This window comes from Silene latifolia, chromosome 8, assembly GCF_048544455.1.
Source record: "Silene latifolia isolate original U9 population chromosome 8, ASM4854445v1, whole genome shotgun sequence".
NCBI classification, from domain to species: Eukaryota; Viridiplantae; Streptophyta; class Magnoliopsida; order Caryophyllales; family Caryophyllaceae; genus Silene; species Silene latifolia.
Window position 1 is genome coordinate 9,580,066 of NC_133533.1, and position 18,174 is coordinate 9,598,239.

General features: G+C 38.0%; 1 protein-coding gene across 1 annotated transcript; it reads right to left on the reverse strand.

Moving 5' to 3' along the window:
• Positions 1-1,624: 1,624 nt before the first annotated feature.
• On the reverse strand, positions 1,625-2,434 carry LOC141594623 (putative serine/threonine-protein kinase PBL7). Its single transcript, XM_074414628.1, has 2 exons — positions 2,135-2,434; positions 1,625-1,810 (listed from the first exon to the last, which is right to left on the reverse strand). Exons 1-2 carry the CDS (start codon positions 2,432-2,434, stop codon positions 1,625-1,627), a joined length of 486 nt encoding a protein of 161 aa, XP_074270729.1.
• Positions 2,435-18,174: the final 15,740 nt, after the last annotated feature.

Here is an 18,174-nt window from a genome sequence, read left to right on the forward strand (position 1 = left end):
TTAAAAGCACATAATTTACAAACTAAAAAGCGAGTAATCTAAAATTAAAAAAGTTATACTATGTTTTAACTTTATAACCTTGAATTTTTATAATTTCTTTATCATGTCAACAACCATAATACTTGAGTTTTAATGTTGGATTTTCAACTTAATATGCGGTTTTTTAAAAACAAATATTTGAATTTTTAAACTAATCGACCAAAAGTTTTATAGTTAAAACTATAGGTTTTCAACTTAAAATATAAAAAACGTCATACTTATAACTCCGACTATTTAGCTAACTTAAAATCTCTAATTCTCAAATTAAAATACAGCTTTTTTTAACAATAACCCTAAGTTTAAACCGATATTTTAAAATTAGATTTCTAGAATACTTGAACTTTTCAAACTAAAATTAAAAGTTATTTAACACAAATTCGAGTTTGAGCTTATTATTGATTTCTCAAGTAGAACTATAACAATTGAATTGAACACAAATATTTCTCTAAACAAATTATAATTAACGACAATATAGTCGTGTTGTTGCCAAATACTAAGTATCACGCAACCAACGTGGGATTCGAACCCACACCTTGTGCCACTGCACTTGCTCTTCCATTTGAGCTAGTTAGCTTTCGAGAAAAGGGCAACTTAAAACCTGAGTTTTTAAGTTAAAATTTAAAGTTATCTGCTTAAAGTTCAAAGTTTCAATTTAATACCAAGTGTAATAAAAAAAAGGACTAACATTCATCTAAGATTTCAAGTTAGACAAAATTCACAAATTTGAAAACTTGACAAAATTGAATGACGAATAATGCATATAAACAAAATGTTCTAAAACGTCAAACATAAAACTAAATCAAAGACAAAAAATTTAACAAACTTTAACATCAAACCAAAATTCTAACTAAATCCACAAAATAACTGGAAATTATAAAAGTGACGTTCCATACCCAAAAAATGCGATAATGACCTAAATTGGACTGTAAATTGGGCAAAAATAAAATACAAATTAAGATAAGAGAAACAAAAAGTTACTTACTTTGTCTTATCAACGGGTAAAAAATCTTATTAGAAGTACTACTCGGAGAGATGTCAAAGAAGAGGCAAACACGAATAAAATAATTAAGATTACCCGGATGAGTGAAAATGAAGAGAGGAGAAATGATGAAAGAGTAATAAAAACTGTAACAATTAAAGTGGTGGGTAGTTGCATTTTTTTTCCCTGTAAAAAACACAATACAATTTGGGTTGGGCTTCAAATAGGGGGGTCTTATCATATAAGACCGTCTCTTTAAACAATTTGTGTATTCCATTAACGTCTTATTTGTAACTATTATTAAAAATATCATTAATTAATTATTTAAACGTAAATTATCCATATAAAATATTATCAAAATACGGGAAATTACATATGAGCACCCAGAACTTACAAAGTCATTCCATAGCCAAAGTAAACTACAAGAATCTTTCATCATTACAAGTTTACACGAAATTATCAATAACTAAGATAAACTACTTAGTTACTAGAAGTTCACACGAAATCGTCAATAGCTAAGATAAACTACTTGGGAATCCTTCAATATTTGGGTTAAACATATCATCAATTTAGCATCTTCCATTGTCTTCCATCAAGATCATATTCTCATTCAGCAAGGGGACTCATTCTTGTGACCAAATCGGCCATGGGAGGTCTGTCAGAGGGCTGCTTCTTAAGGCACATCTCAGCAATGTTACACGCTTCGTACAATTCTTCCTCTTTAAAGTTTCCTCCAAGCCTTGAATCAACCATCTCAGCCAACTTCTGTTTGTCCTTGAGATATGGTTGTACCTGTGTACAATATTTAAAAAAGAGAATAACTAGTTTATTTAGTGAAAAATAAATGTAACGTTCGAGTTTCACAGTTGTAACTTGTAATATAGGCACAACTTTACAAGACTTACTCCATAATCTCGTACAGCCATACTCATAACACTCATAACAGAAATAATACTCCATATTACACACACAATGCATTTGCTATATATGATAATAAACAGATCGTAGCAAAAAAAAAAAAGCGTGGAAGTGTTAACAATGTGGGCAAAAACAGTGTAACATGTAAGAAACAAAAGTACCAATCGGAAAACAAGTTAAGAGCCAGAAGTTCTTTACCCAATCAATCAAGTATTCTGCCACACCATCTTCTCTAATGATGCACCCTTTTCTTCCGGTGATTATCTCTAACAAAAATATACCAAAACCATAGATATCCGCCTCAATGGTTACCTTCCCAGTCAACCTATGATCATGTTGCGTATAGTAATACGAACCTTTCATAAAGACAGAAAACTTGTTTCTTTTAGCCGGATAATACAATCTAACTACCCCATATGTTGATAGCTTAGGATTGCCGTTTTCATCAAGCCAAATATTAGATGGATGGATGTAACAGTGAAGGATTGGTGTCTCCATCTCGTTATGCAAATATCTTAAAACTTTAGCTACACCAATGACAATTATTATTCTTGTTTTCCAATCAAGGCATTTGGAATTCCCTAAAAATTTATCCAAAATACATACAAAATTACTATTGGACTAAAACACTGGTATACATATGAATATAAATAAACATAAAAATAATTACTCACCATACAAATGACTTTCTAATGTGCCTCCAGAAACATAGTCATAAACTAAAAATGATCATGTTGGTGTTTGCTTCAAGTTGTTAGTAATGGTGATCCTATATGAGTTTATAAGTCCTACCGTAGCTATAATGATGATAGTTAAAGAAGTGTTGAGTTATAATATGAGAAATAGCAGATAATGATGCGTATATGCAATGTTTAATGGTTGAAAGGTTCCGCTGTGTGGTGATCAATTTGTGTAGAATAATTTGTTTATGTTAAAACTGGAACATGATAGTAATACACTTGGATGACATGTGGAAATTTATCGTTAATTAAATGTTGTAATTGACGTGAGCATAAGTTTGCTAGCAATGTGGTAAGATGAGTTTAGACATGATATGGTGACGTAATTGTGTATATGAATGACTCAGTAGCAGGTAAACTGTGTTGTGTGCAGTTGTTGTAGCGTAATATGATATGAATCTTATATGATGAGACGGTATGATATGTTTGAGTAGTAATGGTGATATAGAAGTGAGTACGATAACTAGTGACGAATTCCGAACTTGGTTTGGAATCGACACGTGATATTGTTTTGCAGGAATCTTCAATTAATTTTTGTACTTCCGACCGAGTACTCAACCTTACTTGACCGAGTGCGAGTGCTTACTAGACCGAGTAGACCTCACTTGATCTAGTTAGGAAGCTATGACGTTGAGATGTGAGAACTTTCAGCGGATACTCGACGAAATAGCACCTTCTCGATCGAGTAGAGGGCACTCGATCGAGTAGGCTACAGTACAGTGGCTTTACGGGTTTCTTAAAACCCTTATTTCTTCTCATTCTTCTTATTCTTTCTTCCTTATTCGAAACCCTAAGCTCTAAAATCTCCCAAAAACTCATATATTCTTGTGGTTGTGGTGATTAATTTGGGTGATTCTCTTTGTTTAATTTCGTTCTTTCACTTCCTATCTAATCAAGGTATGAATTTCTTCCCTATTTACATGTTTTATCACTTTGAATCTATTAGAATGATAGAATAAACTGAAATTTCGATTCTTATGGGCGAAAGAAATGCTTGTAATTGTTGTAATATGATTCACATGCTTCCCTTTCATGATTGTTGATGTTAATTGTGCAAAAACTAGAATAGGAATTGCAAAATTGGGGACGAATTTTTTTAGGGTTTGCAAAATCGAAATTGATTTTTGGTTGTTTTCTACATGTTGGATGATGAAAATTGAGTACTATATGTTTCATATATCATGTTAGAAGTTGGATTTTGTGATTTTCACCTTAAAACTTGCCTTAAAACTCCGTCTTAAAAGTGCCCCAAATTGAAATTCGTTTTCTATAACTGAGGTTTTGTGTTGAATATGAATGCATATGCAAGAGTTAAACTTTTAATATAGTAATGGTGATGTGAATTCTGGATGAATGTGTCAAAATCGTTACAGCTGTAGAGACCGTCTGATTAGTTTAATTGAGAGGTTTGCTCATAACGTTGAATGTTGGTGATGACATGTATTAAGCTGCCTTTCTATGAACATATATGAATGTTTCACATGTTATCAAGTATATATATGGAGTAGCATTTGAGCCATGCCATGATAGCTGAATTGGTCGCGTAAATCATGTTTATCATGTTAAACGTTTTACAGCCATAAAGATCGTCTGAAATGCTATAAACTGAATTTATATATCAAATTGGGAATTTGTTGGTGAAAGTGTGTACCTAGATGATTATTCAATGTTCAATTGTGTAAATTATATGTTTTAAGTGCCTATGCAAGTATGTTTAAACTGTATGCTGAAACAGATACCGAGACTAAACTTGGGAACCCGTCATAGTAAGAGGGGAAGGGCTTCACAGCCCGAAGTTGGGGAGGGTAGTGGACCCGTGATACCCGCTGTACCGGAATACCCTCCAGTGGTCTTTGTGAACTTTAAACAGAGGGAGAGATTTGTGGCGTTGCAGAAACGCAAGATGAGACCCACCCGTTGTGTGGATACCACACTTCTTGATGACTTGGGAATTGAGACGGATGTCCGTCATATCTTTGAGACCCTGGGGTTTATGGGGTTGTACCGCTTGAGGAAGCATTCCTACCCTTTTCTGACTTTGGAGTTTATGAGCTCGTTTAAATACGAGCCAGCTGAACAGTCTGTTGAGTTCCGTCTTATAAACACGAGTTTTGTGTTGTCTATGGACCTTTTTGCTTCTCACCTTGGGTTGGCCAAGCCTCCCAAGGATTCCATCAGCGAGATTCCATCTGAGTGCGGTGTTTGCCGCCTTATGCCTTGTCTTTCCGGAAAGTCAGCTCCCACCTCCAGCAACATGTTGATTAATGATGTTCAACATGTTACTTTGAGGATCTTTTTTCGTTCCATTTCGAATCTTCTTTATGAGAGGCCGGATATGAGTAAGCTGAATAATCACGAGTTGCTGCTTTTGATGTCTTATCTTAACCCGGAGCGGACCGAGAGGGTGGTCTTCAATGCTCCTGCCATGGTCTGTGCTACCCCTGCCTTGATGGCTACTTCTACAACTCGGTACTTGAGCTGTGGTGCTATTGCCACTCGGCTAGCTGAAAAGCTAGCCTCCTTTGAGGCTTCTTCTGGGTACGTTCCCCTATCCACACCGGTGCCTACTATGGACATAGACTACTACCTCGACCTGAAATGGTTGAGAACTTTAGCTGATGGTAGCCTAGCTTGGAGAGTGTGAGGTATGAGCTGGATGAGGATCCCGGCTCCTGAGCACCTCCCACCGACAGAGCCGTTAGACCCAGTGGTGGTAGCTGTTGACTCCGATGAGGAGGAGGAGGATGATGATGTACCTCGACAGTTATAGACATACCTCATTGATGACACGATTCTTCAGGTGATGCCCGAACCGAAGAAGGGGGAGAACGTGACAGCAGTGGAGGATAGGCCCAGGTTGGGGAGAGGACCTCGTCGTGTGAGGGAGAGGACAGCTGAGACCAGACCACGGTCAGCAACACCACATCAGCACCCTTTTCCTTGTTACCCCTACCTCGATACCCCAGAGACGCGTTCGAGCTACTTGGCAGAGAGAATGTCATCTACTTTGACACTCCGGAACATGCATGAGATGGCGTATGCTCTGGGGATTGGAACCGAGGGACCACATCCAGTGTGGTGGAGCGGAGTTGGGGACTACAGTGGGGTTTTCCACTCTTACGGGGTGGACCAGACGGCATGGGGGACACCACAGTCCTTTGCTTTTGGTGGCTTGACCCCATGGTATGTGAGTCCTGGAACTGGGGCGGGGGTTGATGCGGGTCTTGGGTCATCGGGAGCAGGCACCTCGGGAGGAGATGGTGGTGGAGATGAGATGATGGATGAGCAGCAGCAGCAGGAGTGATACTCCTTTTCTTTCTCTTGTTTATGGTTGATGATGTTGGATGATAGTAGTTGTTTTTAGTTGGTACTTGTTACGTTTGGTTGTATGGATGGCCATAAGGCCGGATTTGCTTAGTTTGGACTTGTTTACAGGATTTTGGAGGTCGGGTTGTCATCCCGACTCGCGCTTATGTGACTCTTTATATATATATATATATATATATATATATATATATATATATATATATATATATATATATATGGTGTTTTGACAAGAATTTTCTACGGTTTGACCTGTGGTTACTCGACAGAGTGCCCCACACTCGGTCGAGTACCTGCAGGTGTGACAGGATTGGAGTATTCTGATCTCAGGGCTACTCGATCGAGTAGCCAAGACACTCGATCGAGTAGCGGGCACTCGATCGAGTACCCTATATACTCGATCGAGTAGCACTGTTACAGGAACTTTTCGTTAATTAAAATTGTTTTAATGGTTATATCATTACATGTTTTGGTGTTTAACATGGTTATTGATGATTAGTAACATGTTTGAACCGTTAATTTCATATGTTGAAAGTCGTGTTTGGGTTTTGGATGCGTATTCGTAACGAATAGTGAAGTAGTAATTGTTTCTTATTGCATTCATTTTACATCCGTAATGTCTACTAATTATATTTCACCGGAGATGTGTCCTTCCATATACAAATACAAATGGTATATACATGCATTCTTGACGGTGGCTAGTTATTCGAATATGGTTGCATATGTTTTTATGGTTTAATGGTTGTATGATTAATGAGTAATGTCAATAATGAATAATATGGGTTGGATATATGTCAAGATGTAAGTAGTAAGTAAGATGTGTAGTAATTTGGTGGTGAACTTCGGGGAGGAAGTTCCTTTTTAGAGGGGAAGAGTAATGCCGCAAAATAAAAAGGCCGATGTTGCAATTATTTTGTTGTTTGTTTATAATGTTTTCTATTACATTGATTACATTTCTCGTATGAAATTTGTTTGCACTTGTTCGTGAGTAATTTGTGTGTTGAAGTAAAAGTTGATAGTGTGCTTTAAAAGACGGTCATAAAGAGATAGTTATGACGTCATATGTTGGAATAGAATCGTATCGTTGAGTAACATAGTGGTGTTAATGTGACATGCTTCGTGTTGATGGTTGTGTACTAGTGAAAGTGTGATAGTGCGTGGCTAAGAGTTGTGAGCAGCAACGTAGTCGTTGGTTGTGTTCGTTCGTGTTGTGAGGTTGGTATTTCTTGTGATTGAGTGTAGAAGTCGATCTAGGTGGGGTGATAGTCAGTTGATGATGATGACACGGGGGGGGGGGGGGGGGGGGGGGATGGTGTTTTTGAGAATAGTGACCTATGTCGGAGGAGTTGCGATGTCGCTTTGTTTCTATATCATGTGCCTTGGGTTAGGTGAGTTGAACTTCGGGGACGAAGTTCTTTTTAAGGGGGAAGACTGTAATACCCGCCCTTTTAGAGACCAGTTGACCAACGTTGACCGACCTTGGAAGCAGTAATAGTCCTTAGAAGTGCGTACCAAAGTTATCCTGTGTTTTGAGTTAGGGGTGGTACTCGATAGAGTAGAGGCTACTCGATCGAGTAGCTTGGATACTCGATCGAGTAGAGGCCACTCGATCGAGTAGGTGGGCCACTCGATCGAGTAGCGTCTTTTCAGCGAGTGTTTATAATCGTGTTTTGTTAAATACGCAAATCATTTCCGCCTCTTTCTCCTAAACCTAAATGTCGCCCTTTCCTCTTCCCTTCACCATATATCCTCCATGGAAGCCCTTGAAGGTCCTCATGCCTTAGGAGTGCGTAGCTTGAGTCGGGTAGCGGTCCTTTGCCAAGTTTTCCTCGTGTAGGTATGTCGTCATCATCATCTGTGTCTTGTGTTTTCAGTTAGGATTAGAATGGTAGTAATAGATGATTGTATTGTGTGTATAGGTGTTGCTTGATTGCTGGGTATTGGGTGTGTGGGCATGGAATCGTTGCAGTCGCATAAAGGTAGGTTTGCCTACTCAGTTTCTGTGGATGGTCTAGTGTGTCGGTTGTTGTGTCGTGGTTGTTGTGTTGTCGTTGTGTTTGTGTGGCAGAGTATATACAGTAATCGGTTGGTGTGTATAGTTTGTTGGTTGTTGTTGTATTGCAGCTGTCTGTGATTGATTGTCTCTGGTTCTCGAGGTGCGTCCTCGGCTGAGTGGAGTCACTTGCGGGAGTGGCTTCACGCCCTAGTTTCGCCCTCCGTGGAACCCGCCACGGGAGGGGATGTGCACATTAATGGGACAGGGTTATCGCTCGGTATGATGAGCGGGGCTTAGGTGGGAACGGCTGCGGTCCCCCACTGGCAGGGCTGGTCCAGTGGACAGTCGGTGACGGAGATTGATTGGAGTGGGTGTGATTGTGTGTGATTGGTTGTGCTGTGTTGTATTGATAATTGTTGTGGGTCTATGTTGAGTCTTGCCTCAGTTACTGACCTTGTGTGGTTGTCATGTTTGTTTATGTGTCTGCCGTGATCCCTTATGGGAGCAGTCAGTCTTAGCAGGTGTTGATGTCGTTGATAGCTGGAGTCCTGGCGGGGATGAGTCCTCACGAGTTCGGATAGTGATAGCGTGTAGCTGACGAGTTGTATCTTTATTTTGTTAGTTGGTTGTAACGCGTGTAAAATAACTATAATTGTTCTGTTATTGACCTTTGATGATTACTTTCCTCGGATAACCGAGATGGTAACGCCTTTATATGCTAAGGAAGGTCTAGTTAAGGCTCCTCGGTATATGGGGGTGTTACAATCAGCAACACAGAGCTCATGTTATTAGTAAGTAAAACCATTCATCGTTATTTATGATATATTCGACACACTCGATAGATTACACATATACGGAGTATGCTTTTACCATTTATAATGATGATATTATTATTGTACACTCAGGATAACATGAGGACGTATAACGAGGAAGAGAAATAAAACACACCGATTAACAAGTTGCCTCAAAAGCGAGCTTGCTTGGAATATGACGGCTTCGAAATAACTGAAGTAAGAGAAATGACAGCAGATCAGGGGTCATCAAGCAAATCAAATATTCCAATCAAGAATATTAAAATCGAGAAGTAGTCTTTCTCTTTATGTCGTTAGAAGATCCTCATTTCGTACTATGCTTTTTACTTTACATGTAATAGACTACGTTTGAAGACTTTTTAGTAGTTTTCGTATTTGTTTTCCGTATTTAAGTTTTATGTGTACTAGACTACGTTTTGAACAATCTTTACTACGTTATTATAATGTTGTTTGTATGTTTGTTTTTATAAGTACCGTTGGTTACGTTGAATTCAGAAAATATCCAGATATAAAGAAGTTGTACTTATCTTAACAAATTTCAAACGAAGATATGCACTTGCTTTGGTTTAACAATTACGAATAACCTGTAACAAATAAACAAAGGACGGTTAGGCTTACAAGAAGATCAATATTAAAAGCTAAACAACGAAAATCACTTGTAAAGCAAGTGCAAACAACGAAAAAATGACATAAAATCATTTATGACCTCAATTTCATGTCAGTTGCACAGGTGTATAACCAGTTCAGATTTGGAAGCTAAACAATGAAAAAACGACAGAAAAAAATGGTAGATTTACCAGTGACATGATTTTGAGTTTATCACTGAACGATTTATGACCTGAATGTGCTGTCAGTTACACGGGTTTAAGACCACAATAAATGACCAGATCAGACTTGGCGAAGAGAACACGAATTAAAAGCAATAAATTTTAGTTAAAGGTACTAAAATTTGGATTAATAGTGTACCTGTTGTCAAAATCTGAACTAAAAAGTAGATTTATAGGATAGCAATTTCATACTTAAATTAAATTCTAAATCTGAAATAAAATATGAACTAAAATCTGAACTATAAAATATACAAAATAACATAAAAAGTCTGACTTTATCATCCCGGTCATTTGTTGTCTTTTTCATTTTTTGGTGTCTCAGTCATTTGTTGTCATTTCTATTTTAAGAATGAATTTGATGAGTAATTTGATCATTCACACTCAATTTATTCCACTTGTCATTTAGTAATTGGCCCCCTCCCTTTTCCTTGGTCTTTGTGCCAAAACCAAAGGACAACAAATGACCGGGACAGAGGGAGTACTACATAAGAGTATTATCCTCCGCAACCTTTTTACTAGCCAAAGAGAACCTGGAGTCTTCAACTATTGTTATTTATTTATGTTTTCGTTAGGGCAATAGGCAGGGAGAACACGAATCAAAAGCAGTAAATTTTAATTAAGGGTACAAAAATGTGAATTAGAATTGCACCGGTTGAGAAAATCTGAACTAAAATGTGGATTAATAGGATAGCAATTTCAATCTGAACTAAAATTAAAAATCAGAGTTAAAATGTGAACTAAAATGTGAACAAAATCTTGAACGTGTTGCAGTCACTTCATCACTACTACATCAACTTGACTTAAAAACGTATATGGAAAAACGCACTCCAGTTACTTAACAGCTATATTAAGTGTATCATCACAGCCACAATTGGTAATTTTATTAGTTTAATAGTTTAATTTTACTTAAAAGTGAATTTGTAAACACAACACAAGTTGGTTCAACACAAATCTTGCAATCTTAAAAAATAAATTATGACATAAAAAACACAAAATAAATAAGAGACTATCTACTTATTATACACATTAATAATGAAATATTAGTTTTTTATTTTTAAATTTCAATTTATAATTTAAGGGGACATCGATTACAAATCTACATTTTTGGACTGTACAATTTACAAAGTTAAGTAACGATGTAGAGAACTGAACATATTATTAATTATAAAACTGACTGACCATAATTTAACCTGAAAACTTACTGACCATAATTGAACATGAAAACTTACCACTACTACCATGATTTAACATGAAAACTGACCACTACCATCATAATAATATAAATCCTGAAAAACCGACACCAGTGATACAACACATATATAAAAAGATGCAGCAACAACAAAATAGAAATATCATTTACTACAAACCTAAAACTAAGCACCAAAGCACACCATTAACCTCATATCAATTTCAACCCAGTTCAGTAACTAAATTTATAATGATCCTACTACATTAAGGTTAAACTGCACTCTATTGTACAAGGTTGAAACTTGAAACTACAAAGGAATTGAACCCTGGTTGAAACTACAAAGGAATTGAAGTAAATAGAGGGTTGAATATCATGGAAAACAATCAAAGTTCGACTTCTCAGAACAACGAAACCAGAAAAAGCAGGAGAATCAAAAAAGGTAAATTTGATACTTATCTTTATTTGGTTGTATTCGGGTCGGATGCATACACTGGCTGTCGAAAGATCACTGCACAAGATTGTTTATTTTTATAAACTTTTCATTATACGGTTATGGTACTTAACCTCAAACCATGTAAAAAATAAGAAATAAAAAAATTTAGGGATTTAATCAGAAAAATTAATAAAAGGGTATCTGAGATTAGTAGGAGTTCTGGTAAGATCAGGATCCAAATATTTTATTTAAGCCAAATAATTTACCTATAAAATACATTAAAAACTTATTAAACCAACATAAAAATAAATTATTATGCAACGACATGAATTAATGAAATATTCCAAAAAAATGAGTATTTAAAATACTCATTTTCATTCAAAGAATTAGCCTAAATTGAAGAAAATACAAGGTTGAAGATCATGGAAAACAATTAAACAAAGAATGTCCGAGTTCTCAAAACAAAGAAACAATGAAAAATGTGAGAAGCAGTACAAATAACTTTGCTACATCGACAATGTCCGTATAAATTGGGGAAAACAAACATGAATAATGCAATAATAATAATCTGATTATAGTTTCAGTAAAATACAATTTCTAAAAGATTTACAATTTTCGTCTCAGAAAAAAAAAACGGCTCAAATCAAATGGGATTTACACCCTTATTAACAAATAAACAACTTTGACTTCTTTCTCTAAGTAATCAAATTGGGTTATCAGCCTTCAACATATTTGACTAATTTGAAACGCAGAAAGAAAAAAAATTGATTACATAGAGTGTTGATCATCTATGTTGATTTATAGTCAGCTCACAGTAGAAGCAAAATTGATTTTTAGAAAACCATACTCGCAAAATTGACTTCTTACTGTATGTAATCAGGTCACAGTAGAAGCAATTGTAAACAATTGATTTTTGGCAAACCATTCAACTAAATACTTAACATATTACACTATCCCAAGTGTTGACAAAAATGATTGTTAAAAAAATATAATCACCTTCCTAATGGGATGTAGTATATGATGATATTTGAATTCGACAAGAGCATTGCTTCGTCTCAGCCTGTTCAAAATAACATTTTTCATTTATACTAGAATAATTAAACAAAAAAAAACATCAAAAATATAAAACTCCAGCGTGAACAAGTAATGAAAGGGAGCACTTCAGTATTCATGTGTTACCTCCATGCCAATCACAGATCTTTGTTTAACTTAATACTTTAGTTTCAACTATTCTGACAAAGCTAGCCTCGGCCATGGCTCATACGGCCATAACTTGGATTTGTCTCTGCATGTTCAAAATATAAATCATCATTTATCATTTATACTCGAATAAATGAGCATAAAAATAAAACACGAAAAATGTAAAACAATTAATCAGAAAAATTAATAGTATATTCACCTTATATTCACTAGATCTAGGAGTTTAAGATCAAATGAAAATCAACACCCAAGTTACAATCTATAAATGTTTTACTTTCTCAAAAAAAAATGAAACAATTGAATACATACTGAAAAAATAAGGAAAACCCATTTGTTTATAGATGAATACATATGTAATCCTCCCAAAAGGAGTACTTTTTCTATGTAATCAAATGGATTAACACCCTTATGAACAAATCAGTAACTTTGAGCACTTAAAAATTATAAAATTGAAAGAAAAAAAAAAGCCTCAGATTTAATACTCATTAGACCTAATAGTTTAAGATCAAATGAACATGAAATCAAAAGTAACAGTGTAACACCCCCATATTCCAAGTGCCTTACCAGGACCACTCATGTATGAAGATATTACCATCTCGGTTACCCGAGGCAATGATAATCAAATAAACAATAAAGAAACAACGTTTATATAGAAATACTTAGTGAAGGGTTACAATCCTCGAAACCAAAACCAAAAGTATAATACATGTTCTCAAACTGACTGTTTACTGTTCTAACTGAAATGTAAAGAAAATACTAAGCTATAGCGGAAGACTTCTATCATCGTATCGTGGCAATCCCAGCTATCCCAGTACTCATCTCATACCTGCTCAATATCTGCTCACCATCCCCGAATGGATCACCGCAGGTTTACAAAACAACAACCGGGGTCAGTACTAATCACACAATTCAATATATATCCACAATAAGATAAACAGACAGCTTAACCGTCATATACACACAATCACTCCAATCCAAACAATCTCAATCATCGACTGTCCACTGGACCAGCCCTGCCAGTGGGGGACCGCAGCCGTACCCACCAAATCCCCGCTCTTTACAATGAGCGAATTCCCCGTTCATTAATGTGCACATCCCCTTCCGTGGCGGGTTCCACGAAGGGCGAAACTAGGGCGTGAAGCCACTCCCGCAAGTGACCCCACTCAGCCGAGAACGCATCTCGAGAGCCATAGACAGACAATCACAATCACAATCACAGCCGTCACAATACAATTACTATATCAAACAATCAATCTCAACACATCAACAATCATCCCATTATGGGACTAATACTGAGTAGGAAATCCTACCTGAAAAGCACAATTATCAGACGGTCTCTACAGCTGTATCAAAAAGCTTCCTCTACGAAACCTCCTCCTATCATACAACATACAAATGCTACCAAATCACATACTACTCAAAAACCCCCAAATCCCTATATTAGGGTTTAACCAAATCAAAGGAAAGACAACAAAAAGGGTACATAGATCTTACCCTCGACGCAAGGATCTCAACGGTATAACCAACGATGAGAACTGACCTTCCAAACTCCGAGATTTGCTAACGATGCGATTAGGATTAAGAACGTACTTGCTTTCTCTCTTTAACAGTAAATTAGGTTTTTGTAAAAGTGTTTAGAATTATGACGGAAAGATTATATATCTTAATCGCATAATTAACAAAACCCGAGAAAAACTCCCCGTAAACCGGCTACTCGATCGAGTATCTAAGGTACTCGATCGAGTACCCCCTTACTCGATCGAGTATCCTAGTTACTCGATCGAGTACCCAACAGGTCATAAACTTTTCTAAAACGCAACTTACCCTTACTCGACAGAGTAAGGCCTACTCGATAGAGTACCCAAAGACTCATAAATACGGAGTATTACAGTCATCCCTCCTTAAAAAGAACTTCGTCCTCGAAGTTCAAACCACAACCAAAACAAAGACTCATACTACGCACTCCCGACTCAACAACCAAAACAAAACTCAACATAAAACATGTTACTAACTCCACTCATCCCGACAACCATACCGACACAACATACAAAAGGGTACAAAAACTCTTAAAAACTCTTTGCGATCATCTCCTACCCCCCTAAAAGAAACAAGGTTACGTCCTCGTAACCAAACATACCTGATCAAAAAGGAAAGGGTAACGCTCTCTCATGGCATCCTCTGCCTCCCATGTAGCTTCCTCGGTCTCGTGGTTAGACCAAAGGATCTTAAGCAAAACTGTCTCACCACTCCTAGTCTTCCTAACCTTTCGGTCAAGAATCTGCTTAGGCACCTCAAGATATGATAAAGACTCATCTAGCTCTAAGCTCTCTGCCTCTAACACATGTGACGGATCACTCACATACTTCCGCAGCTGCGATACATGAAACACATTATGCACTCTCTCTAGCGCAGCTGGTAAAGCCAGACGATATGCAACTTCCCCAACTCTCTCTAGAATCTCATAAGGCCCGATAAACTTCTGACTCAGCTTGCCTTTCTTCCCAAATCTCATAACCCCACGCATAGGAGACACTTTCAAAAGAACCTTGTCCCCAACCTGAAACTCTATATCCCGACGATGTAGATCTGCATAACTCTTTTGCCTATCCTGAGCTGCTCTCATCCGTTCCCTGATCATCTTGATCTGCTCCACCATCTCATGTACCATATATGGTCCTAAAACCACTGCCTCAGCACTGTCGTCCCAACAAATTGGACTCCTACATCTCCTCCCATACAAAGCCTCAAACGGTGCCATACCAATACTAGTGTGATAGCTGTTGTTGTAAGAAAACTCTATCAAATCCAACCTCTGTTCCCAGCTACCACCAAAATCCATCACACAAGCTCGCAACATATCCTCAAGAGTCTTGATTGTTCTCTCAGTCTGTCCGTCTGTCGCAGGATGAAATGCTGTACTCATCTTCAAAGTTGTTCCCAACGATTCCTGCAACTCTTTCCAAAACCGTGATATAAACCTCGCATCTCTGTCAGACACTATGTCCTTAGGGACTCCATGTAACTTAAGCACGTTCTTTCGATAGGCCATAGCCAATTGTGCTTTAGTCCATGTATCTTTCATTGGAACAAAGTGAGCTGACTTTGTCAGTCGATCCACTATTACCCATATCATGTTGTTACCTTGTTGACTCTTTGGCAAACCCACGATAAAATCCATGGAAATGGATTCCCACTTCCACTCAGGTACCGTTAAAGATTGAATCTTACCTTGTGGTCGTCGCTGTTCCCCTTTAACTCTCTGGCATGTCAAACAACGGGCCACAAACTCAGCTGTCTCTTTCTTCATCCCAGGCCACCAGAACGTATTCTTTAAATCCTTGTATAGCTTATCTCCACCTGGATGAACTGAATATGGTGTATTATATGCCTCTGTCATGATAGTCTTTTTCAACTCCTCATCATTAGGGACACACCACCTACCGTCATATCTCAAACTACCATCTGTGTGAATAGAGAATCGAGACACTGTCCCTTTCTCCACTCTAGCTCTCCACTCAACCATCTTAGGATCTAAAGCCTGTTTACCTCGAATATCATCATAAAACTCAAGCTGCACTGTCATATCACCTATGGCATCTCCTTTCTGCATCATATGAATCCCAAACCTCGCTACCTCATCTCTCAGCCTCATCAAAGATAGAGTTGTACACAAAGAATGTACACTCTTCCTACTCAAAGCATCAGCAACTACATTGGCCTTCCCTTCATGGTAGATAATTTCCATGTCATAATCGCCAATCAGCTCCATCCACCTCCTCTGTCTCATGTTCAACTCCTTTTGAGTGAAAATATACTTGAGACTCTTGTGATCAGAAAATACCTTAAAGATTGCTCCATAAAGGCAATGTCTCCAAATCTTGAGAGCAAACACCACCGCACCCAACTCCAGATCATGGGTAGGGTAGTTCTCCTCATAAGGCTTCAATTGCCTAGAAGCATAAGCAATCACCTTACCGTTCTGCATCAACACACATCCCAACCCATTCTTTGAGGCATCTGTATAAACCTCAAAGTTCTCAATCCTATCAGGTAATGCTAAGATGGGAGCTGTGGTCAAACGCTCCTTTAATGTTTGGAACGCCGTCTCACAACTCTCATCCCAACGAAACCTGTTCTCTTTTCTCATCAACGCTGTCATAGGTTTAGCTATCTTGGAGAAATCTTTCACGAACCGTCGTCGTAGTATCCACTAAACCCAAGAAACTTCGATCTCAAAGAACATTCTTTGGTGCTTCCCACTTTGTCACTGCCTCAATCTTTGCCGGATCCACAGCTACCCCATCCTTAGATATCACATGCCCCAGAAAAGCAACTTTCTCTAACCAGAACTCACACTTGGATAACTTAGCATATAACTCATGTTCCCTCAAAGTCTGCAACACAATCCTCAGATACTCCTCATGCTCCTCCTTAGTCTTGGAGTAGACTAAGATGTCATCGATAAACACCACTACAAACTTATCCAAAAACTGTCTGAAGATCCTATTCATCAAATCCATAAATACTGCCGGTGCATTAGATAACCCAAACGGCATCACTACATACTCATAGTGGCCATACCTCGACGTGAAAGCTGTTTTCGGTATGTCCACTTCTCTAATCTTCACCTGATGGTACCCCGACCTCAAATCGATCTTGGAAAAGACTGATGCACCACTCAACTGATCAAACAAATCATCTATCCTTGGCAAAGGATACTTGTTCTTCACTGTCACTCGGTTCAGCTCCCTATAGTCTATGCACAACCTCAAACTCCCATCTTTCTTCTTCACAAAAAGAACTGGTGCACCCCACGGCGATACACTTGGTCTAATGTATCCCCTCTCTATCAAATCATCTAACTGCTTCCTAAGCTCCTCCATCTCCTTAGGGCCCATCCTGTACGGTGCCTTAGAGATTGGCCCCGTTCCCGGTTTCAACTCAACTGTGAAATCTATCTCTCTCCTCGGTGGCAACCCTGGAATCTCCTCCGGAAACACATCCTCAAACTTCCCCACCACTGGTATCTGGTCAACTGTCGGACTCTCTATCCGGTCATCTCTCACATGGCACAAGATCAAAGGACATCCCTTCCTTAGATAAGACTTCAAGGTAACAGCTGCAATTAACTTAACCTTGGGTTTGACCAGAAATCCACGATAAGACACACTAACACCCTTAGGACCTCTTAAAGACACTCTCTTTTGATAACAGTCTATCTTAGCTTTATACTTTCCCAGCCAATCCATCCCAACTATCATTTCAAAACCGTCAAAAGGAAACTCTAGCAAGTCTACAGGTAAATCAACTTGCCCAATGATGCGTGCATATTATATAGACTTTTACGGTCTCTTTTGGCACGTATTTTTATGTATTTGAGTGATATTATGTCACTTTATACCCCGAATAGGCTACTTTGTGCTTTTATTGCTATTTTGCAGATTTGTAGCGGAAACCAACCCTTAGTGGCCTCGAGATAACATCTCTGGAAGATGGACGGAAAAGAGGACGAAGGACTCATGCATGGGAAAGCGTGAAGACGAAAGTTAACCAAATTAAGCAAGTCAGAACTACTACGGAAGCTGAGAAGTGACTGAAGATCTCGATCGACCACATTTGGCTGCCGATCGAGAACACAGAGGAATACAAGCCTTCGATCGAGCTGTCCTGTGCTCGATCGAATTGTCAAGCCCTCGATCGAGCTGACCTGTGCTCGA